The following is a 26,077-nucleotide window of genomic DNA, read 5'->3' as shown; positions in this document are numbered from 1 at the left end:
GAGTTATTAAATGGGAAAAGTGATTGTGAATAGAAACCATTTAATACTATTACATAAATGAGGAAATGTCTTGGCATTTAAGCATTGATAAGAATAAAAACTTTTCCATTGCTATGTAAAACATAGGGTGTGTTAGAAATCTCCACAGTACAAGACTGACTTATAAGGGACTTAGGGGGAACTAAAAGGGAAAAAAATGACAGTAACTTGGCTTACGTAAGGAAATTTTCTATGAAAGGTCACTACTTCCCAAATGTAAATGTTGATTCTTGTTTTATTCACACACAGAAAGAGAAAACAATTCTGCTTTGTGATTGTTTTAAAATCATGCCACAGGAACCCAAAACTTACAACAAAAAATTCCAACAACATATACTAGTTTTTAAAGTTATAATATTCTAGATAACATATCATAGACTGTCTACTTACATTTGTACTCATTTCTTCCTCACTAATACCTAGTGAGATAAACATAATCATTGCCGTTCTTTGTGGGGGCTAATAAACTCATCCCTAGGGGTTAAATAATTTTCACAAGGTTACAACTTGTATTTTAAATTTGACTTTATCTGATTATAAGGAATACATGTTACAATATTATAGAAACAGTGAAAGAGAAATATCTAGAAAAGTTCAAAGGCACACAGAGAATTTACAGCTGTATCCCATAAACTAGTCTCTAGGTTTGGCTTACAAAGCAAAAAGAAATATTTTAGCTTTAACAAGGTGACAAGTTTTGAGAGAGAGAAAGAGAAATCTAGGGGGGAACGAGCTTTCAAAATTTCAAAGCTGTAAGTAGTTGGCCTACAGCCATGGGAGTCTAACCTTCGAAGGTTAAAGATTTCTATACACTAATAGGATAAGACAAATATTTTAGTATGTAGTTTGCTTATACATTAAAACAGTTAGCTTGCATGCTTAGATACTTGGATCATCATAGCTTTATTCAAATGTTCTACATTTGATTCAAACAACTTTACCATGTATGCATTCATTTTTGTCAGCACATGGGCTTGGATTCATGGCAACTCATTTGCTAGTCCGGTGCTCTACTGTTTGAGCCATGTCTTCACTTTTCCTTGTACAAATGCAATCTAGTAAAATTTTCTGCCAGCTCCTCCAAATCTCAGTACCCTAAGAAGCTAGTATTACAAGTATGAGCCACCCAAATGCCTAGTCTTTTTTTTTTTTTTTTTGACACTACTGTGCTTACCCTCAGGACCTGAGCACTGTCCTTGGGTTTTCTCAAGGGTAGAACTCTACCACTTGAGCCACAACACCACTTCTGGCTTTTTTCTATGTATGTGGTACCGAGGCATTGAACCTGGTTCTTCATGCATGCTAGGCAAGCACTCTACCACTAGGCCAAATTCCCCCAATGCCTAGAACTTTTTTTAAAGGAATGAGTCATGATCCATGCCAGCACACACTCTACCATTAGTGATGATAGTGACTACTATAACTAAGTAGTATTTTATTGCATAGTCATTTTGTTACTTAAAAAAAAACTATTTGGGTCTGGGAATGTGGCCTAGTAGTAAAGTGTTTGCCTCACATGCATGAAGCCCTGGGTTTGATTACCTGGTACCACATACACAGAAAAAGCCTGAAGTGGTGCTGTGGCTCAAGTGATAGAGTGCTAGTCTTGAGAAACTCCAACGACAATGCTCAGGCCCTGAGTCCAAGCCTCAGAGCTGGCAAAAGAAACAAACAAACAAAAATAAAGCTACTTTTCTCAAGTGGCTTGTCTTAAATTGTCACTTATTAAATTCTTAGAGATCAGTAGTACTTGGAATGAAGTTACTTATTGGTAACAAATTGAAATTATATATAGTGAGAATGGCTTTTCCATTTCCTAGAGTCTTACTTAAAAATGAGCTCTTTCGGCACCGGGAGTTTGGCCTAGTGGTAGAGTGCTTGTCTTGCCTGCACCAAGACCCGGGTTCAATTCCTCTGTACCACATACATAGAAAAAAAGCTGGAAGTGGTGCTGTGGCTCAAGTGGTAGAGCTCTAGCCTTGAGAAAGTCCAAGGATAGTGCTCAGGCCCTGAGCTGAAGCCCAGGACTGGCAAAAAAAAAAATGAGCTCTTTCTAGTCATCTCATAAAATCTAGGATTCTGTGTCATTTAAGTAGACGATAAAGTTTATGTATTGACAGTTGTTGATTTATTGGTCTATTTACATTGAAAACTCAAGATGATAGTTTACAAGCAGAGGTTTTTCATTCACTTGTTTTTGTTAGGGTGATTCAACTCAAGCCCTTGACTACTAATCTAAACCTACAATTTTAAAGGTTTGACATTTTACAGTGAAAAGATAATATTTTAACTTTTGTTTTTTGTTTGTTAATTTTCACCAAAAATTTTCTAGTTATTAATGTGGTTATAATATGCAATACGTAAAACAGATAAGTAGTCATTAGTAAGGGTAACACAAGTTAATTGCTAATGTCATAGAATATATATTTGGAAAATTCATGTAGTAAACCATTGTAACAATATTTTAAAAATTATATTAGTAAAATGATTTTATTTAGGTAAAGAAACCTAAAATTGGATTCTATAATCAAGTAAGAAAAACGCAAGTACTTTAAGATTTGTAAAACCTAAGAAGTATGTTTAAGTTAGATACACTAAAATTATTCATAGTAGATTCACACATATCAATGGATATGAGTGCTTGTATGTAACAAAGGCTCAGTGTCTTATAATTTATTTTGAGAGCATCTTTGGATACTATACTTTCATGTGCAATCAAAAATTGATTTTTGTAAAATGTAACTATGTCAGTGAGTACATTTTTTTCTAAGAGTAAGTAAATTAATATAAGAAGTGTCTATGTGCTGTGCTGACTTTTGAGTGTCATCATATGGTGTGAAAATGAACAAAATATCCTGTCAAAACACTTCTTACTCTAATGTACAGTAGTGTTGTGGGAGATATTTTCAAATTCTAGAGTGGAGCCAGGCACATTGGCTCATGCCTGTAACCATAGTTACTCAGGAGGCTGAGATCTGAGGATCATGGTTCAAAGCCAGCTTGGGCACTAAAGTCCATGAGACTCTTACATCCAATTAATCACTAGAAAAGCAGAAATAGGGCGATGGCTCAAGGGTTAGACAGTAGCCTTGAGCTGAAGAGGTCAGGGACAATGCCCAGGTCCAGAGTTCAAGTCCCATGACCAGGAAAAAACAAATCTTTGAGAGTGGAAACTAAGTAAACCTTTGAAGGAAATTTGGTTTAGTTTCCATAATTGCTGTAAGAGACATTTTAAATATTTACGTTTTCTTGATAATTTGCAATGAAATTTTGTAGATGCATGTGCACGAGAATGCACATGTGTATGGATGTGTCTATACACAAACAAAAGGAAACTTTTCTCTCCTTAACTTATAAGTAGTAGATGGTAGTAGATATATGTGGCAGGTTTACTAAAATGAAGTCACTGTTAACAATCAGAATCAAGCTGTCATCTCTCCAACACCAGTAGCTTTTAAAATTATGATTTTTCATATTGCCATCACACTACCAAAATTTTGCCAAATTTTAATTATTTTTCCTTGAAAGGCAAGTTTAACTACAACATCTTAATGACCAAAAAGCCAAATATATAAACCCAATTAAAAATAGCTTAGAAATTCTTTTTTAGAAACAAATGATCAAAGAATTCAATATGATCCACAGGATTTAGTGGGAGGAAATGAGGAATCAGAGAATATAATTAAATAAAAACTAATGCTGTTAATTTTAGAAATAATTTAATTTTCTCATATCAAAGAAGAAGACAATTAAAGAGAAAAAAAGTAACCCCAAGAGGCCAGCTGAATTCACATTTGGGGGCAGGTCTGGTGGCTGGCATCCTAGCTCCTATCTGCAAAAGAATGTCTGCTGGCATTGGGCTCCATCAATTCATTTGTGATTTCTAAATGAATTCTGAAGGAAACCACAACTTACTTGAAGATCCCGCTGAATGTTTGTGTGCCTGACTTTTTTTCTCTCTTTTCACAGACAAAGCACTTCCACTGGTCATGGAAAACAGGTCTAAATCCGTGTCTTCTCTGCTTACAAGCCTTGCCTGGGAGCGACGGGAGAGAATGTATACAATCATGAAACAAAATATGGCATTTTCTGAATGCAGCTCACATTACCCCAAATAAACAAACAGGCTCTGTCAAACAACCTTCTTCAAAATGATACCACAATCCTTTATTGCTGCCCAGGCAGAACAAATGCACTATGTCAAAGCATTTTTTTGCAAATAAGAGCCGATTTTAAAATTGAGGCTTGCTATTTGAGTCTGTACAACAAAAGAAAACATTTTAGTACCGTAATTTTGATGAAAATCAATCTTAAAAGCAGCTGGTGAAACTTTAAACAGCTTAGCATCATTTAGTTACCAAGCATATTATTTAATTCTTCATTGAATGTTAGAAATGTCATATTAGATTTTCTGTCATATTTATATTGACCACTTGTATTAGTCTTATTAACAAAATTCCTTGAAATATATTTTATTCCACATTTGTGTACTCTGAAGTCACAGATGATTGCCACCTTTTTATTACAACTATTGTCATTCTGAAAATATTATACTGGAGGTCTAATTTGGGAATAATGTTAAAGGCATAGAAATTTCAAGATATATTGTTTAGGACATGGATTAAATAATTCATTTCATATGAAATTATGTCTGTGCTTTCATCACTACCTTAGACAGAGCCTAACAGTCAAAAGAATCACTTCTTACCTACAAAATAATCTTGTTTTACAGAATGTCTAATATTATTATGTGAGGATTTATCAGAATTCAGTTCTCAAGTGGGAGAAAATGCCATTATTGAAAGCAATGCTGCCTCTAAGTGGCTGGGATTTAACCCAAACCAAAGCATGCTTGAAATCCTGTGAAAAACATTACTCTAACTGTTTGATGTGAGGAAAATTTAAATATGGCAAAGGAAAGACATCAGTTACCACTGTGGTTACAGAGCTATGTCTATGTAATGGGCTACAAAGACTCAAGGAGCCAGAGTCTAAAAGGCAACCTATTTGAAATTCATATATTTGTTCTTTACATTTCTCTTCCCATCTCTTTGTACTCACCACAATTATTTATTATATTAATGGGTGAAAAAATCATGCGTTCATTCTGAACATCTCGAGTACTTGAAATATGGGTGCACAGTGAAATGGCCAAATTAAGCTAATACGAATTGCCTCACTTAATAAAGGATACTCTAGTACTTGAGTACCACTAGAGTACCACAGCTGGTACTCTACCACTTGAGTCAGACTCGCAGTTCAGCACTTGGATAGTGGAGCAGAGATAGTGCCTTACTATTTTCCCAGGCTAATATTAGACTGAAATCCTTCAATCTAAGTAGCTAGGATTATGAGCTTGAGCCAGCCACTGATACTTGGCTATTCCTCCTTTTAACGTAAGTGTTGTTATTGCTGAATTCAGAATAGAAACTTAAAAGAAAAAATAAGTTACATGTTTGTGGTCCTAGGGCTTAAACTCAGGATCTTGGTACTCTTCTTGAGCTTTTGTGCTCAAGGCCATTGCTCTATCACCCAAAACATTCTGGCTTTTGGTAGGTTAATTAGAAGCAAGAGTTTCATGGCTTTTCCTGTCCAGGTTGACTTCTGACAGCAATCTTCAGATCTCAGCTTCCTGATTAGGATTACAAGCGTGAGCCACTAGTATCTAGTCATAATAGTAGTTATTTTTCTAATGGGATTTATCAAATGTTATAATTATACTGTCAAAATACATTATTAGAGAACTGTTTAAAATAAAATAAATATTGATTTTCAGTTTACATAAGTTTTTTTATCAAAATAGTGCAGATTCTTCACTACTTGAAACAACAAAATATTAAATGTGTAATATATTCAGATTAGAATGGCTCCTTCAATGTTAAGACATTAAAAAAAAAGACAAGACTAAAACATTGACTCGATTTAGGTGAAAATAGACAAGGAATATGCACAATATCTTAACTACATAGGAAACACTATGCTTACTAAGGAAAGTGTAATTTCAGTATTTAAGAAATGAGATTTATTCATTCCAAGTGGATGGCATAATATCACGACACCACTTAGAAAGTAGAATCCCATCCTACCTCAAACAGGATGATAACAACATATTTTCAGAGCATGTGTCTATTGGCCCACTTGCTCCAACAAGGCACCACTTTTTCATCTCTACTTCACCCTATTTCCCTGTATCACAAATTTATTAAGCAATTGGTCCATTGGGAGAATCACAGACCTCAGTATCCAATCAGTTCCTCAAAGATTATCCTTTGGTAGCTAAACCTACAACCCAGGGAGATTCTGAGACCACATCAACTTCAGATTATAACACACAGGGGGCCGATATTACTAAGATTATGATAGTTATTGTTTTATATATTCTCAAATCTACACCTGTTAGCATTATTTTAGAGTGAACTTCTACTTTTAAATGTTCGTTCTTTTATCATGGATATTATTTGCATATCCTTAAGCACCTTAAACCAGCAGAAATCACAGTTATTTATGTTCATTTTTATCCCTTAGTTAGGATCTGGTCTCAGCTGGACGGATAACTAAGTCCACTTTCTTGAAACAAATGGGAAAAATTGTACTTTTTATTTTCTAACACCTTGCAAAATACTTCCTCTGAGTCTCCATGCATTCTATATTTCTTAGAATGGGTGAACTCAAATTTACTTCTAATTATAAAGCTTTTTGAATTAGACAATTTGGGAAGATACTTTGCTATTTTCTAAAAATATAGTCTACAAACTCTTCTCTCAAAAATAAAAAAAATAATTTCCTTAAGCATCTTCCCATTCAGATTAACTTTATTTAAAAATGGTAATATGCTAATATTTTAATATCTGTCAAATAAAATTAATATTTTAAAAATAATTTCATATTTTAAAATTCTAGTGTAAGTGAGAAACTGTTATTTAACACATGATTTTTTTTAAATTACTCTATAGAAATAGAGTTGTGATATTCCCACAGTTCAAACTAATGTGGGCATGTTTTGAAGTGCTATTTATTGAGCACTGGTGTCTAAAACATTTTTCAGTAACTTTAAACACATTTCTTACCACAAGTTGAACTCTTCCACCATTTAGTACATCTGGATCTAGCTCAGGCAAGAAGTGATTGCTACACAGTGGAAACAAAATATTATGATGTAAATGTGAAGTAGGAATATGAAAGAAATATCTAAAGGCAACAAATTTGAAGATACCACTATTTTAGAGTGGAAATACTCATTCTTTATAAATTAGGTTATATGCAAGGTTAAGCACAAATTCACATCTCTCTATAGTCATCTAATTTACATTAAATAACCATTTTGTATACCCCCACCCCTACCTCTTGTATTTTTAGTATAGATCCTTGGTTTTAAACACAGGGACTGAAGACTGTCCCTGAGATTTTAGGCTCAAGGTTAATGCTCTTTCACTTGATCTACAGTGCCACTCCAGGCTTTCTTTTTTGGTGCTATTAGGAGAGAAGAATCTCATGTACTTCCTCTTCTAGGCTGGTTTTGAAACTCCCTCCTCAGATCTCAGTCTCCTGAGTAGCTAGGATTACACGAGTGAGCCACTGGCGCCAATAATGTCACCTTTCTTTATAAAATATAACTATATCTAAGAAAAAATCTTCAAGATAGAACAGTTATGATTAGGAAATACGAGAAATTTTGAATATTTTGCCTCTGTGCATATGTTGTCATCTGAGAAAGATAAAAATCCATATTTTAAAAATAGATTTAGGGAGTTTATTGCATTTAATGAATGTAATGAGCTCCTATTTGGAAGCCGAATTATGACATTTGACTCTTGTTTTGTGGCAGACCTGGGGCTCTCCCTGAGATTCTTTGTGCTCAAGACTAGCATTCTACCCCTTGAGCCATTATACCACTTCTGGCTTTTTCTGAGTAGTTTATTGGCTGTAAGACTCTTCCAGACTTTCTGCTTGAGCTGGCTTCAAACCTCAATCCTCAGGTCTCAGCCTTCTGAGTAGCTAGGGTTACAAATGCCTCCAGCCTCTGGCTGACATTTGACTTTCTAAAAGAATCTGTTGAAGATATTTTTTCTTAAAAATATTAAAATCTGTTCCTTACCCTATTATATTTTCAAAATAGAAATTCCATGAACAAATGATTATTGTTCCATCAATTCAAATACAAAATTCTTAGTAAGTGACATTACTAAATATTTGAGTATATATGAAATCGATACTGAAAATTTTTGTTCTTAATTTTCATCAAACTACACCTATACTTTGGGCTTTCTGCAGAAGATCTTGTGTCTTAATTTAGTTGACTAGTTATGAACTATACAATATTTGTTTATAGTTCTGAAGATGATCCCTTTATGAATTTTAAGAGAAATCACTAAGTACCCACATAAAATGAATTGAATTTGAATTAATTTGAATACAAATAAAATGTATATGAAAGTAAAAATTCTCATATGCTGATGACTCTATTTTTACATTCTTTTTCATAATAAAATAGAATATAATTCAGATTATTCCATTTTTTATTATTGCTTTCATCTTCTCTCCAACTTTAAAGAGGAGTTAATGGGTAGAATTCATCATATATAAATGGGCTAATATAGAATTTTAAATGTTAAATTTGTAAATAACAAAAACAAGTTAAATATAAAACACATGTAGACACAGAAAAATTATATAGCTACAACACTTTTACTTCATAAATAAGAATGAAGTGTGTAACTCATCTTTTGATTTTACGCATTATAGAATCGAGCACTTCTCAGATATTTCATGGTAAAATACAATGAACAATTAAATTGATTCTATGTGAAAGGCCTTTTTATAACCTGGCAATGTGGTGTGTTAGCCTTTGGCTATAAAATCTTGTTTGTTTTAGCACAATTAACCTAGGTTTCACTTTTCGAGATATGTTTACAATACAAAAATCTAATTTAAAGGAAATGACCTCACCATTTCTTATCTCTGGAACTGGTTGTTCCATGAATCCCAACCTGTGTGTGAAGCCATTGGTATGTATATTCTCTTCTCTGTTCTAATCTTTCATTTGCAGAGGTATTCTTGTGAGTTAAGTCTTCTTCCTTAACTAGAGAAGCAGTATGGTATATTTGTTATTTGAGGAGTGTAAACCCTTGAAAACAGTTCCACGGAAGGTAACAATTTCATCCCAAGAAACTGACTAAATCATGATGACTAAATCCTATGTAAGAAAAATATTGTCAGTCACTTAACATGGCTTTTGCTAACCTGGCACTGAGTTCAAGCCCCAGGACTGGCAATAAATAAATAAATTAAGAAATTAATTACTTTTTTCTGCTTGAGTTTAGAACTACATCATTTGAAAAAAATGAAGGAAGTGATTCAACATAGCTATCATTTAAGAATACTAATGTTTTATGCCGGGCATGGTGGCTCATCCTGTAATCCTAGCTACTCAGGAGGGTAGGCTCTGAGGATCAAGGTTCAAAGCAGCCCAAGCACAAAAAAACTTAAACTCTTACCTCCAATCAACCTTTAGAAAATGGAAAATGGGAAGTGGGGCTTGGCTCAAGGGTAGAGTGGTAGCCTTGAGCTGAAGAGCTTAGGGACAGCGACCAGGCCAACAAGCCCCATGACCCACCAAAAAAAAAAAAAAAAAAGGAATACTAGAGTTTTAGTTTTCAATTAGGAAACTTAGTTATTTTGATACACAGATATACAGTAGAATTCTTTTAATAAGAAAATTTTACATATATATTTGCACTAGCTTGTCTTTTTAGGCTTATAATATGTAGTGTTAAATTTCTACTCTTTTTCATATAGGTTTTAATGTGTACATGTGAAGCAGAATTTAAATTATATATAACATGGAGCTTAGTTTATGTAAGGCAATCTAAGACATAATTATAATTAGTGCAGATTAATTATGCAATTATAGAGTTTCATTCTATGTCACTATAACATTTTTATACATGCCTAATACATGGGTATAATATATGCCACATTTCAGGGAACATTGCTAATGCTGCATTTCAATGACAGGAAATGTATTACAAAGAGATGGGTATGGAAAATACAGAAGGTGAGAAAGTTTAATGTATATATATAATGCATAAGGAAAGAAAAATTAAATTTAACCTTTAAAGCATAAAGACTCTGATGAACAGTTGAGCCTCAGGTTAAAATTTTACTTATGTTTAATACCTGAAAATATAACAAGTATACTTTAGTTAAAATCATCTCTGCTTTTTGTTTTCAAAAGTAGTGGTATAGGCATATTCTAGCAACAGTTACTTTTTAAAGCATTATGCTTTGAATGTTTTCTTTAACTCTACCATAACACATCATAAACCCTAAGTAGCATTTACATCAGACTGCAGACAATGTTCAGAACAATTCCCAAAGTAAAGAAGAAAGATTCCACTATAAGGATCCCACTCATACTAGTCATTTTATCCCCAAACCATAGATTGATCTGTTGGCACAAGCTCAGTGTAAGAGACAGAATGAACACAAAGGTGAGACTGGTTAGATGTAATTGAAAATTACTGAAGGAGGTGAGGATGTCCCTGCAAGGCAGAAGGACATGCAGAAGTCCTTTTGGTGCTGTGTGTATAGAGACTAATGGAGACCTGGATTATCTGACATTATCTGTTCATTTAGTCGGGACACCTAGTAAATCTCTCCTTTCAGTATTAAAGGAAGCATCATCTGATCCGAAGTCTGATAAAGCCTTTATCTGTGTCCATTCCTATTTCTTTGTGTCTTGCTTCAGTTCCCTCAATCACAAACCTGAGAAAATAAGTCATATGTGTGCTTGTGTGTGTGACTGTGTTTGTGTGTGTGACACACCAATACTAGGCCTTGAACAGGACCTAGGAACTGTCCCTTACTTTTGTTTTTGCTTGTTTGTTTGTTTGTTTGTTTTCCCGCTCACAGCTGCAGCTCTGCCATTTAAGTCACATCTCCACTTTCAGCTTTTGGATGGGTAATTGCAAGTAGTGTCTCAGATTTTTCTACTTGGGCTGCCAGTGAGCTGTCTGCAATCCTCAGATCTCAATCTCCTGTGTACCAAGATTAGAGAGTAAGGAACCAGCATCTGGAAAAAGTTTTTTCTTTCAGTCTTGCCATCTTTATTTTACTATTTTTTATCTATGCTTATCTATTTTAAAGCACACATTATTCATTTATAAGAAAATAACCTTTTTGCAAGACTTCTTGTTTTCCACATCTTAAACCTGACAAAGACGTTGGCATCACTTAGTTGTATAAGGCTGTTCCATAGTGACTTGTCCATTATATACACACTGCATTGTGATCAGAGTCATCTCTTCCATCCTTTTCTCTCCCATTTCTCTCTTCCCTTTGACTTCCCTTGTTCCATTTCCACAGGTGTATGCAGATTCTTCTGAACATATTTCCCTTCCTTCCTCCTCTGTGTCTGCCTGTCTTTCCACTATCACCAGTACTCAGGTCTGGGCATGGTTCAATTTCAGAATGTTCTTTTTTTATTCTTAATATTTTTCTTTTTCTTTTTACTTCCTTTTCTTTTTTTCTGTCTTAATCTTCCTTTATTTTTTTCTTAATCTTCCTTTCTTCCTTCTTTTCCATTTTCTTTCACTTTTTTTGTGTGTGAGACTTGAATTCAAGGATATCCATCTTGTTATTTTTCTTAATGGCCAGCATTCTACCACTTGAACTATGACCTCTATTTCTGGCTCTTTGCTGATTAGTTGGATGAAAGAGTTCCTTAGATTCGTCTTCGCAGATTATCTTAGACCCTTGATCCTAAATCTCAACATGCTGAGTGGTTAGGATGATAGTTGTTTTTAATTAATCATAAGTTCTTTCTTCTAATTCTAATATATATTCCCTTGCCCATCCACTAATTTTTGTTTCTACTGTACTTTTTAAAAGTAAATCCTTTTCTCTGCGCATGTAAATTTACAAATATGCTAAATATATTCCAAACAGCAGGACATCTTTTATAATTTATGGATTGTTCAACCCAATTTAATATATTATATAGGACATAACATTTTAGGACTGAATCTAGACTCTCCAAATATGCTCACATCCACAATAAAATTCTGTAAGGAGAAATGGATTCTGTTTCTTTTCCTATACTTTTTATTCCCTCCTTAATTTATCATAACCTGATTTTGCTAAATAGAAATTATACTCCCTAATAAGGCCTAAGATGTATATATTTATTCCCTATTGATTTCTCTACTGCATTCATTTCATAGTCCATTTTCTTCAGAGAGTTTCATAAAGCTCTCTTCTCTGCAGATCTTTCAGATATCAGATTTGGAGTGCTCCCTTTCAGATAATTTCTATAGTATATAGATGTTGATCCTCCTAGTTTTACACATATTGAAGTATTTCTATTCTACTCCTAGTACTGTGCTTGCTTCTAAAGCTACTTGGCTGGAGAGATAGGGCTTCTTTTGTAGAGAGCTAGTTATTGTCAGCTTTTACTGAAAATACCTCACAAATTCATCTGAACTTTAGAGAGACACCTTGTACTTATTATCCTCATGTCACTAAAATCTGATTTTCTCCCTCAATTTCCAAGTTACCCACAGACTTTCTGTAGTTAGCCATGAATACTCATTCCCTAAAAAGAAAACAGATTTGATTTACCTTCTAGATGCCCTCTATCCCTCTAATTTGTTCTCCCTCATCCATCTATTCCACACCATTTTACTTCACTTCCAATATGAACAGGAATGAGCAGGCTTGTATGGGACATGTGCGGGTACATTTATTACCTGTCACAATAAGAGCTACCTGTGTCTTAATCTGAGATCCTCAGCATTCTCCAGATAATTCCATATCACCTGGAATGTCTTGCTATCTGTGCTTCCTTTTCTTCTACATTTACAGTGATTCTGAGGATATTTATTGTTAAACCTTCATCCACTGTTCCACTTTCTTAATCCGACAAGCTTCTTGCTAGTAAGCAAAGCTGTCTCTACTTGTCTTAACTTAATGCATCTAGTCTTTGTCAAGTGGTATCCTCATGGTGCTTTTTCATTGGCCTTGTACATAAATTAACAAACTTTGAGGATTTTTTGAGATGATTATTTTACTGATTTCTGTAGCGTGCTGACTGTATCATGTTAATGTTACGTTTTCTTTCTTGAAAAGCTTTTTTTCTTTTTCTGGGCTTTGTTTCACTATGGTCTTCTGCTTTTCTCCAGTCTTTCTTTCAAGAGCTCCTCTTCCCTTTCTATCTCTTTCCCACTCTGAGCTCTTCTTTGGAGTTCTGCCATGGTCTCCTCTTGTTACTTGACTGCACTCTCTGTAAGATTATCTTATTTGTATTCAGTTATCTGAGATAAGTATGTTCCCCAAAGATTGAAGGCTTCTTGTCAATGCAGCATTGTTTATAGGAGAATTATGAGGGCTCTAACCTCATTATTGGACTCTTCCATTAATAGATTCAGGCTGAATGGGCTTATCACAGGAGTTTCAGTCAGAAGAGAGAGGTACTTCTTGTGGGTTCTAGAAGAGTGGACCTTGTTGTCACTGTTCCTATTTGCTCTTTCTGCATCCTGTCAGGTGGTAAGCTGGTTTCTTCTAACTCATGCTTTCCTTCATGATGTTTTTGCTTGACTTTGTACCCAAATGGTTGGACTGAAGCCTATAAATCCATGAGTGAAAAGAATTCTTTCATCTTTTGTAATGATTGTCTCAGAAATTTTGTCACACTGATACAAAAATGATTAATAACTCTTCTCAAACCTCGAAAGTCTCAATTTCCCCAGTAGCTAGGATTTATAGGTATGAGCCACTGTTACCAACAGGCTTAATAGAAGTTCTTGATAACACAATGGTGCTCAGCAAATATTGGTGAGATGAAAGATCATAGTTGATTAAAGCTCTCTATGCTCTTAGACAAGTAGGGCTAGATAGTAGAGAGATTTTTAGCATGTAGACAACTGTTTGTTATGAGAAATAATATCTAAAAAAGTTAGCTTTTTCTTCTGTCAGTCTTGGGACTTAAACTCTATATCTGGGTTCTGTTTCTGAGTTCTTTAGCTCAAGGCTAGTGTCCTCTCACTTTAAGCCACCATGCCACTTCCAGTTAATCAGAGGTAAGAGTCTCACAGACTTTCCTGCCTGAGCTGGCTTTGAACCATGATATTATATCTCTGCCTTCTGAGTAGCTACCAGAGACCTATGTCAGCCACCAGAGCCTGGTGATTAACTTACTTTTCAAAGTCGCAATTAAACTGAATAAACACAGAAAATTTAAGGTAGTAAATTAAAACACCAAACAAAAACTACTCCTTTATAGGTCCAAAATGTACATCATCGTATAAGAAGGTAGTTCAATTTTAAGACATTCACCAAAAGTAAAATAATTTAAGCTTAATGCAGATGTTATTCTTTTCTTGACGAAAAGCAAAATAAAAATATTTGCTGAACCCATATGCTTCAATTAAAGAACTTTACTAAATTTTAATGTAGCATACTATTCTGTAATGAGGTGATTAAGATTTGATTATTATTTAAGGCACACCAAAAATAAGCTAGGTATTTTATTTTTAACACATATGCTAACTTTCCCATGACTATTTCTTTTTCCCCTAATGGCTTTTCTTAGTAATACAATTTTGAAGTATTTTTGGTTTCATGGATGGAAATGAGTTCATTTCTTTTACAAAAAGCTTTGGGAGGACATGCTTGCATCTAAACAAAATTTGTCTTTACATGATGGAAAATCTACTTTTTAAATCCTGATAAATGATTGAGTGTAGCATAGGCTGGAAATGCTAAACATTTAATTATAAAATATACATGGTCTAAGTGTGTTTATTAAATGAAGTTATTGCATCACATACATCACAAATAAAAGCTCAAGTAAAACTGGAATTTGGCAAAATGTGCTGCTAAAAGAATTTTTAATTTTATTAACATCTATATAAATACTTGTTGATAGGCTGTTTATGGCTTCTTCCTTAACCAGATCAATCTGCTGCTGGAAAGTTGTCAGGCCTGGCAGGAAACCAATAACTCTCTGAGAGCCATTTGTGTGTGACAAGCAACATCCCTATTCTTTACAAAATACATTAGGTCTATGTGTAATTGACCACTGAGGAAAAATGACTTCATGGGGGAAAAGATGATTGTCAGTACTAAAGTTTAAAAACAGAAAATTTGGGACTACGGCCAAAAGCTAGATGCAAGGTCAAAAGCTAATTTCAGCATGAATCATTTCTTTACATATTTCACTATATTTTATGGAAGGGAGGAGAAAGAAAGTCATAGAATGAAAAGGCCTGATAGTTTTGACATTTGAATTTTTTTTAAGAATCTGTTTGGGGTAAAATAGTATATAAGGTACATGAATGACCCTTATGAAAGCAAAGTAAAAGTTAAGCTAGCCAATTATCTTTTAAAATATTTGGATTGTAAAAAGCTTATTTTCAATAAAAATTGCTGGGTTTCATTGAATCCCTCTAGAATAACAGGAAAGTCCTTTAATGAGTGTATGTAGTTGTGTTTATTTTGGAATTATAATGTCTGTTGTGTATAGTTATACATAAAAGCTAGTATCTTTTACTTATTTTTTATTTTTGGTTTGCACTGTATCTCCTAGTGTAATATAAGCAATGCTTCACATTCTCTAATGACAGTAACATATTTCAGGAAAAATAAAATCTTAGGTTATTCAAATCATACGTAAATGAATATATCTCCATTATGGTTGTTGCCAAGGTGACAATGAGCAGGACAAATGAGACACTTGCTTTAGGAACAAAACTGAAAAGTGTGCCAAAGAACCTGAGGATGAGAATAAGTCTCCTATTTGACTGCAACGTTAGCAAATCAAAATCAATGCAAAAATCCATGAGGATCAAAATATCAGAGTGAATAAAGACAGAAGCAGTCACTACACTGTGCCAAAACTTTGTCAGAGCCTTGACGCCAAAGAAGAAATTGATAATACTCATCCTGATTCTACCTGTTATGCATTCATTTATAAGTAATGCTAAACAGCTAAAATGATCACAGGATATTGGTTTTAGAATTACACACTCATCATAAAGTTTTCGATTGCCCTCTATTAAATCCTATGTATCTGGCATGGCACTGGTTTTTCCATTATAAAAAGGTGAGAATGAGAAGTTTAAAATAACTGACTTAGTCCATAAAAGTAAGTGGTATGCCTCATCCCTCTTTGTATCTTCCTGGGAAATGACTTCAAAAGATTGGTTTTTCACTCACAAGGTTCGTGATATCACACAAATTATTTGCCTACTCTCTGTTTTACCGTTCTCATCTTTCAACAAATATAACTACCACGAAATAAACAGATATAGTACAGAATCTAATAATTGCAGTCATATTTTTATTATTTTTTTTAAGAAAAATGATGTTTTCCTTAAGATTATCTCACTTGACACAGGCTAGGATTCACCTTGTCTGAAGGAGAATCTACTTGTATGGGTCTCTAAACATCAGTTAGCTCAAGATTCTCAACAATCACTAGCCTACAGAAAACATTACAGTATTAACCCCAAACCAAGACAAAGCAGTTTTGTGACAGTGAATGTTGCAGTACCCCAAATTTGGAAACAGATACTTTTAAAAAGTGTATGTTGTTTCATAACGAATAAGGAGTTTTGTATTTCTTCCATAAAAGAAAAATCAGTTTCTAAGAGATAAGACAAGTATATGGTCCTAATTGTCTTTATTTCCAAGAAGCAATTGCTTATAGTTAGAACCATGAAGGAGGTTCCTTTGACAAGATTCTCTCTTGTTTCACCTTTCAATTTAATTATCCTTGGAAAATAGTCCTCTGTCTAACCTGAACTCCCTCAGGGAGTGTTAATATGATGGGTTATCTAAACTGGGGTCCAATCAACCAAATAATGGAGAGCGATGATGTGAATACCTTGGTTAGCAAAATAATATGATCACAGAAACCACATGAAGAATATTGCCGTCCATTTTTTGTGCAGTTGTGCACTTCAGATTCCTGACAAAATGTTTTTGTTTTATAGATGCTAACCTTTTTCTATTTCACTATTGTTCTTTATAAAAAATATTCATACTGATGCATAGTTAATATTTAAAAGTCAGTCTGCTTTCTTCTGCTGTTTTTTCCTCTGAGAATGCTTTTTGTTTCTATCTGAATCAGGATGCTTCTCATTTTTCTTAGTATCACTCATTTATACCATGAGAGTTAGAAAATGGATTACACTGGGTTTGAAATCATTGGGAAAAAAAAAACTGGGGACATGATTTGTGGCCAGGGTAAGTTGAAGTTTGTTAAGTATCATATTTATGTTTGAGATAGTGCGGGTATAAGTCCATTTATTAGACTGGATCTTTTAAAAATATCTATTCTATAAATTACTGGAAGAAATGGCATTAAGTGGAATTCTATGCTCCCATCAGAAAGAATGACATTGCCCCATTTCCCTCATTTGTAATAATTAGTACACATCTAGGACTCTCCTAGCAGAGAGTTACAATAACTCAAAACCTAGATACATAAGGTCATATAGGATATGGCTAAATGAAAGGATCTCTAAGATATAGAAACAAGAGGTTTATCTTGCGTGATAGTTCTTAATGTACTATGTTATTTCTCTTCTCCACTTTTGCGCTTTGGTTAATCGCATATGTCTATTTGTTTATTTGAAGTAGGAAAGGGAAAGGGGAAAACACGATTATTGGGAGGGGATTAGGGGAGGGAAATGGGGACAAAAACATGAGAAGGAGTATCAAGGTGTGTGAAGTAATCTACCTACTACCTGGTTAATGTAACTGTAACCCCTTTATACATTAACTGGACAATAAAAAATAAATTAAATTTAAAAAAGAAATGGCATTAAAAATCTCCTAGTATAGATTTGGACATTTCTCCTCTCCTTAGTACATCCTTCATTTCTCTTCATATTTGCCAGTCCTGGGGCTTGAACTCAGAGCCTGAGCAAAGTCCTTTCTCAAAGCTAGAGCTCTACCACTGAGCCACAGCACCACTTCTGGCTTTTTCTCTGTATGTGGTATTGAGGAATCAAACTTGGGTCTTTATGCATGAGAGGCAATAACTCTACCACTTGGAAAAACTCCTGTCCCTCCGTTCATACTATTTTTGAAGCTGTGTTATACTTCTTTATAAGTATTAAAATCATATTCTCATCATTGTGACAAAATTCCTGACATTATAAAAACATATTTAAAATTATTTAAAAACCTTTTTGGTGTTACTGAAGTTTAATCTACTATGCTTATTACTCTTGCTAGGCAAATGCTCTCCCACTCTCCCCTAGTCTTTTTGCTTTTGGTATTATTATTAATAATTATTATTTATCATCTTACATTTGTCTCCTGAATTGTTGGAATTGCGAGAATGTGACATCCTGCTTAGCTTCTGACATGAGCAACTTCAAATAGGAAAGATTCACTTTGGCTTGCGGATTCAGAGTGTTTAGTCCACAGAGGCCAAGACATGTGCTTGGGCATAATAACCTGGAAAGGGGAACCCGTGACAGAGGTGTTCCTTCATCTCATTTTGACAGAAAGAAAAGAGAAAAGAGAGCAGATGATGAGTGCAGATTAAAAGTGTGCACTTCTTCAAAGACTTGACCCTCTGAGACCCCCTTTCTTCAGCTAGACCCTACTTCTTCAAGTTTCTACAACCTCTCCAAATGGCACTACCATCTGGAAACCCAGAATAGAATACAGAAGTATGTGAGGATAGTTCATATTCAAAGCATAATGTTCTGCCTAGATCCTCCAAAGACTCATGCCTGGCTCATAATCCAGAATGAACTTAGTTCATTCCAAGAATTCCCCAAGTCTAATCACTTTCGACACTCTTCAAAACACCAACTTCGAAGTCTACTCTGAGACAAGGCTGTGAGAGCCCCTGTAAAAACAAACAGGCTACATATTTCCCACATATATGACCTTGAGAATATGTTCCCATGGAACAGGAAAATAGGGAGAAATTACCAGGAAAAACTGAGATCAGTTCACTCTTATAGCTCTGGCATCTAGAAAGTGTGGTGGGTGTGATACGAAATCCAAAGGGCTGAGGAAGCCTCACCATCATGCTTGCTGTTGGCTGCCTGTATCAGCCCCCTCCTCGATCTCTCCCTCGCCCTCTTTCTCTCCCTCTCTCTCCTCCCCCCTCTCTCTTAGTCTGGATACACTTATTGCCTATTGTTACCCTGGACAGATATTCCCAGTTTATTGCTTCTCCAACATCCTTGCATCTCTACAACAGCTTAGACTTCAGTCACCCTCAACATCATCCTCACAGGGCCTAGTTTTTATTCTGACATAGCCACACATTCCCTGGTCTCTCAGACTTCCCTTTGAGTCTCTATGACCCTGTAACTCCTAATTTTACAAGTCTGAAAATCCAGCATTAGTCCAATAAAGGTCTTCTGCCAGCTATTGCAAAAAGTAGGCCCTGTTGGATAGTGGCTGCAGAATCTGCTTGGTCCCAGGAAAGCTGAGCCAGTGAGAGGTCTTCCCAGACAATCTAGTGTGACCAGGATGCCCTGGAGGCTCTGTCTCTACAAAGCAAAGTCTTTTAAATGGCTTTGCACATTCACAGCCTCCAGCAGTCAATTTAGACTATTGGTTGGTTTAGTTCATTCCAGAGTAGTCTCTCTAGGCAGGCAACTTCCTTACTGTATTCAGGAAAGACTCAGCTTATTTTCACTGGCTCTAATCTCTTTCTCCAGTAGTTTAGCCTCAGATTTATGTGAAGTCTTTTAAATAAACTAGAAGTTTTATGAGTCTTTCAACTCGGAATTCCTTCCTTCTTTCTTTCTTTCCTTCCTTCCTTCCCTCTCTCCCTTTTATTCCCTCTCTCCCTCCCTCTTTCCTCCTCTCCCTGGCAATATATGGCAAGCTATGCTGGTGCCCTATCATAAGAGACATGTCTCTAACTTACTCATTTTATTTTCTTTGTGGAATAGGATTTGTCTGGGTTGGTCTTAAGATTTCTTGTCTCCAATTTCTGCCACACCACATAGAGCTTCTGCTCATTTGCAGAGCTGTAAACTACTAAAAGAAGCTAGCAATGACTATTCAACCAGTTGAATTTTGAACTGGCTCTAAATTTTCTTCTTTACCAAATTAATTAGTGTATTTGCTTTAGTCTTTCTTTCTTTCTTTCTTTCTTTCTTTCTTTCTTTCTTTCTTTCTTTCTTTCTTTCTTTTCTTTATCAGCAAAAATTGTCCAAGGATAGTGCCCAACCTCTGAGTTTAAGTCCCAGGACTGGCAATTAAAAAAAAAAAAAAAAAGAAGGGCAAGGTGAAGCATTTCCATTTAAGATTTAAGAGGAGATAGCACAAAGGGCAAACATGTTCTACCTTTTGGTCAAAATCATTCTGCTTCAACTATGTCATCCTGTACCAGTGTTAATTCCAAATGGGTCAAAGGCCTTTAGATAAAAGCAGATGCCCTGGAAACTTTACAAGAAGGAATAGGATATACACTAGGTCACCTAAGCACAGATCAAAACTTTCTTAATAAAAACCCAGAAACACAACAGATTGAAGGAAGTTAGGACAAATGGGACTGCACTAAACTGAAGAGCTTCTGTATGGCCAAGGACATAGCTAACAAGTTAAATAGAAAGCCCACAGAGTGAGAGAAGATCTTCATTAGCCACGCAACAGACAAAGGCTTCATATATAAAATATATTAGCAGCTAAAAAAATTGAATCTCTCCAAAAAAATCGTCAAAAAAACAACCATCCCATTAAAGGATGGGCTAAAGACTTAAAGAGAGACCTCTGAAAAGAGGAAATAAGAATAGCCTATAGACACATGAAGAAATGTTCCACATCTCTGGCCATAAAAGAAATGCAAATTAAAACAACTTTGAGATTATACCTCACTCCAGTTAGAATGACCAATAACAAGAAATCTAATAACAACAGATGCTGGTGAGGATTTGGCCAGGAGGGATCACTACTACACTGTTGGTGGGAATGTAAACTCAATCAACCATTATGGAAAGCAATATGGTGGTTCCTCAAAAGACTAAACATAGAGCTCCCCTATGACCCAGCAATTCCATTCCTTGGCATTTACCCAAATGTCCAGAAACAAGTCATACTTAAGCCACTAGCGCAATGATGTTCACTGCTGCACTATTTACCATAGCGAATATATGGAATCAATCCAGATACCCTCAGTAGATGACTAGATCAAGAAGATATGTGGTACTTATATGCAATGTAATTCTTTGCTGCCATCAGAAAGAATGACATTGCCCCATTTGTAAGGAAATGAAAAGATGGAAAAATCACATTAAGTGAAGTAAGCCATACCCAAAGGAACATTGGCTCAATGGTTTCCCTCATTTGTAATAATTAGTACACATGTAGGACTCTCCTAGTAGAGGATTACAACAGCTCAAATCTTAGGTACATAACGTCATATAGTATGAGACTAAATGAAGGGATCTCTAGGATATGGAAACAGGAGGTTTATTTTTGTAATTGTTGTTCTTAATGTTATTTCTCTTCTCTTCTTTGGTCCTTTGGTTAATCTCATATTGTTATTGTATCTGACTTTCTTACCTGGTATATTGTATATACATTTATTTGTTTATTTGAAATAGCAAAGGGAAGGTGGGGAAATAAGATGAATGGGAGGGGATTAGGGGACAGAAATGGGGACAAAAACATGAGAAGGAGTATCAATGTGTGAGAAATAATGTACCTAGTATCTGGAGAATGTAATGGTAGCCTCTCTATACATTACCCTGATAATAAAAAATAAAATAAAATGAAGAAAAAACACTCTGCTTCATAATACTTTTGGAGCATGGAAACACATGTAGCCAAAATAGATTTTAGTTTGTACATCATATTGAAAAATCATATGCACTGAATAGTCACAGATACAGTTATTCTCCAAGATGTATGAAAAAAATCTGTTCTTCAGAAAGTACTTGCCATAGGAAAAGTACAGAGCTGTGAAGCACTGTGGTTTCTAACCAGTTCACATGTAGTTTTCTATGGCTAGAGTGTTTATTGTGTTTTGTCATTCCCATAATTTAATATAAGAATACGTTTAGAAGAAATGGACAAAATCCTCTGAGACCAAATACGGATAATTGTATTTCAAAATTATTTCATATTTTCCAAAAGTTATCCACAGGAGAAAAAGAAATTCTGTGTTATTTACTGCAGCTGGTATAGTAAGAACATTATAAAAGGTCATTAATTTCCATACTGAGAAATATATTAAAGGGCAGTTCATGGGAAAGTATACCTTCTTGGTGAAATAGAAATATGATGGGCCTTAGTGTCAAAGAGACGATGAGGTTAAAATTGTAGTTAGTTTTACACAAATTCAAAACCACAAATCAATTTCATTCTCCACAAATGACAATAATTATGTTTTTATCTCAAGGATGTTATAAATATATAGTTATATACATAGCATCCCTCTATAGCATTCTATTTGTTCAACAAATGGCATTCTATCTTTTCTATTGTAACAGCTACTTAACATATTAAAAATATGGCTCATGCCTGTAATCCTAGTTATTCAGGAAGCTGAAGTATGAGGATCATGATTAGCAAACTTAGGCAGGAAAGAATGTGAGACTTTTTCACAACTAGGAAACCTGAAAGGAAGACATAGCCTAATCCCTGAATTCAAGCCCCAAGCCTGGGACATAAAATACATATACATACACAGACATATGTATGTATGTATGTATGTATGTATGTATGTATGTATGTATGTATGTATGTGTGTGCTTTGGATTCCAACATATTTACTAGAGCATATACTGTTTAACCACCAAGACTATGGTAGAAAACTTGATTTTGTGCATTTACTATAAAGATTGTCACAAATTTGAGTAAACTTTTTCCAATGTAAAGTGAAAACACACAATTATTTTCTTTTTTGTAGTGAGGAAATACATACAACAGACAAAGGCCTCATATCTAAAATATATCAACAGCTCAAAAAATTGAATCATTTAGTTTTACTTACTGTAGTTTAAATATCTGTTGCTAATGGTATTCCAAAAGCATTTAGTGGAAAACTCTAGAAATAAATTAATAATTTAAGCCAGGCACGGTTATTTCACACCTGCAATCCTAGCTACTCAGGAGGCTCAAATCTGTGGATCACGGTTCAAAGCCAGCCCAGGCATGAAAGTCCCTGAGACTGTTATTTCATATTAACCACCAGAAAACAGGAAATGGTGCTGTGGCTTAAGTGGTAGTGTTAGCCTTGAGCTGAAGAGCTCAGCGACAGTGCCCAGGCCCAGAGTTCAAGTCCCTCAAGTGAAAAAAAAGAAAGAAATTTCAAATTACATGTCATTCTGAGCAGTACGGTGAAATCTCTGTCTAGTTTTAATTCATTTAATTCATGTAAGACAGGAGTCATTCAGTATATTCATACAATATGCTACCCACTCATTAGACACTTTGTAGTTATCTTTGTTATTAGATTAAACCTGTGGCCTTATTCTTGCTTGTTAAGATACTTTTAGGTAAAAATAGAGGTAGAAGATAGAAAGATGAAAGACATAGAGATAGATGACAGATAAATAGACAGACAGACAGACAGACAGATGATAGGATCACTTTCTTTATTCATCCCATCAGTTTTAGGATCCAAGGTAGGGTCCTATCTTGGTTATTATGAAATAATAAGGCAACGTATATTTTATACTAACTAATATTTTTTTTTCTGATAGATGCCTAAGACAGGTATTACTGCATCATAGGTTGTCTTTGCTTCTTTTGAGAAGTAAGTGTTAGGGTTCCTTTTGACCTGAAACCTCTTTTTTTGTTGTTGTTTTTGTTCATCATGGGGCTTGAACTCTGGGCTGGGGTGCTGTCCCTGAGCTCTTCAGCTCAAGACTACAGCCTTATCCCTAGAGCCACAGCGCCACTTCTGGTTTTTTTGTTGGTTAATTGGAGAGGAGTCCTGGACTTTAGTGCCCAGGCTGGCTTTGAACTGGGATCCTCAGATCTCGGCCTCCTGAGTAACTAGGATGGCAGGTGTGAACCACCACGCCCAGCTTGTTGTCCTGCTCCTGTTGATGATCACTATGACTACAGTGAGTTGCAGTCTCAAAGTTATATTTGACTTACATTTCCTTTATGGTCAGGGATGTTGCGCATATCTTTTATTTTCTTTTACATTTGCTCTAATAGTTCCCTTAATTCTCTAATAGTTTCTTCTTTTCTCCTTCTCCTTTTCCTCCCCCTCATCTTCCTCCTCCCCCCTCCTCCTCCTCTTCTTCCTCTTCCTCCTTTTCCTTTTCCTCCTCCTCCTCCTCCTTCTTCTTCCTGTCCTTGGGCGTTTTCCTCAAGCCTAGCACTCTACCACTTGAGCCACAGCACGACTTCCTGCTTTTCTGTGTATGTGATACTGAGGAATAGAACCTGGGTCTTCGAGCAAGCTAAGCAAGCACTCGAAATTTTTATTCCTCTTATATTTTCTCTCATTTTACTTCTCTTGTTTCCCACCACTTTATTCTTGTGTGTTTCCTCACTGACAGCAGCATTACAGGCATACAGAGAGTATCTTTGAGGAGAGAAAAGCAGCTTAGTTACAGTGTGTAAAAATATTTCTTCAAAGGGTCATTCCATTAATAATATCATCACTAAGCACCAAATGGAATATTAAACATGTGTCATAATGTTGATTCCAACCATTTTCTTTTTCCTAGCTTTTTTGGTAGACTCCAAATGACTAAATGTATACTATACTGATAGCAACAGTTGCAGGCTTCTTTGAAGCATTTGTGTTGACACATATTCTGGATTTTCAGCTTACTTTACGTTTACACAATATTCTTGCCTTACAAATACTGTACTTGTACTTGGTTGAATTTGAGCTTTTCTACCTTGTTCAGGCTCTTTCCCTTAAAGTAGCAGTTTATAGTAGGCTTGCATACTGCAAGTAACATTGCCTTACTAAACCAAATTTCTTCACCTGCGAAACCTGGAGAACTAAGCACTTCCTCGGACTCACTCTCATTGTTGAATCACTGGAAGCTTTATGTGTAAAAGGGGATTCCATTAAAAAAATTTACATTTCAGGACAGGGTGACTGATTAGCAAGGAAGGCCAATGAATGGCCCCTGCTAGACAGATATGAGTTTTCCAGTATTCAGTGTCACAAACTTGGGAGTGAGTTTTCAGAGAAACTAAGAAGACATAATACCAACTATTTACTAGATAAAAAAATGTTTTTGAAGCTGGGCCCTGGGGGCTCATGCTTGGAATCCTAGCTACTCAGGATGCTGTAATATGATTATTTAGTTTGATGATAGCCCTGGCAAGAAAAGCTTGTGAGACTCTTACCACAAAAAGCTGGAAGTGGAGCTATGTTTCAAGTGGTAGGAGTGCTAACTCAGGGACAGCCCACAGGCCGAGTTCACGCTGTGGGACTGGTAAAAACAAAACAATAAAACCGTTTTTCAGTATTTTAACTTACAAAGATTTTTATGTACTTTGCCAACAAGCAAGCTGTCCTCTATTGAGTCAACTATTATGTGATATGAGATTGTGAGATCTGAGAATTCAATTGTAAAACCATTCAATTAATAAATACCAAATGATAAATACTTTCACTAGCACGTTTTGTGTCTTTATATATTTAATAGTTCAAAGTGATGCATATATATCACAGAAAATCTATTCAATATAACATCTTTGTCATATGAAATGCAAATATATAAAAATCAATACCAAAAATTGTGTAGCATAATTAATACTCCAATATAATTTTGGTGTATTTGCTATAAACTTTAAAATTTTTGTTGAGTGCCAGCTATTTGCCACAGATTACTGTAAGTCCTGAGAATCTTGTGAACCAAGAGACGCTGAATGTGAGGTAGTATATACAAAAAAGACATTCTCCTTAGCAGTTACCAAATTTGTAAAATTTGATGTGAAAAGCACTGAGAGTAGATAATGCTGGTCCTGGGTGCAATGGAAGACATAGGAATGGGATTATTCTTTCGTAAAGTAATATAGGGTGTGTGGTTTTCTTTTGTTTGGGCAGTAATTGTGGATTAAACGGAGAGCCTCATTA

The 26,077-nt window shown here is 35.1% G+C and overlaps 1 protein-coding gene across 4 annotated transcripts in view; it reads right to left on the bottom strand.

Annotated features, from left to right (window-relative positions):
* Positions 1–26,077, bottom strand: part of Lrriq1 (leucine rich repeats and IQ motif containing 1) — a 130,132-nt gene that overhangs the window by 14,665 nt on the left and 89,390 nt on the right. The window contains exons 26-29 of one of the 4 annotated variants that reach the window (XM_090328337.1): positions 8,986–9,118; positions 7,107–7,167; positions 3,955–4,075; positions 3,742–3,871 (exon numbers count right to left, since the gene is read on the bottom strand). In XM_090328337.1, the coding sequence (XP_090184463.1) occupies positions 3,861–3,871; positions 3,955–4,075; positions 7,107–7,167; positions 8,986–9,118 (326 nt within the window). In that variant the 3' untranslated portion in view covers positions 3,742–3,860. Of the gene's footprint in view, positions 1–3,741; positions 4,076–7,106; positions 7,168–8,985; positions 9,119–10,766; positions 11,076–26,077 lie in introns of those variants that run through there. The other 3 variants (XM_090328339.1, XM_090328336.1, XM_090328338.1) reach the window with 3 other exon arrangements.

The sequence above is a fragment of the Megascapheus bottae genome, chromosome 2 (assembly GCF_031878675.1).
Source record: "Megascapheus bottae isolate mThoBot1 chromosome 2, mThoBot2.hap1, whole genome shotgun sequence".
In the NCBI taxonomy this organism is placed as follows: Eukaryota; Metazoa; Chordata; class Mammalia; order Rodentia; family Geomyidae; genus Megascapheus; species Megascapheus bottae.
The sequence above is the reverse complement of the archived record's forward strand: the minus strand, read 5'-3'. Positions and strand labels throughout refer to the sequence as shown.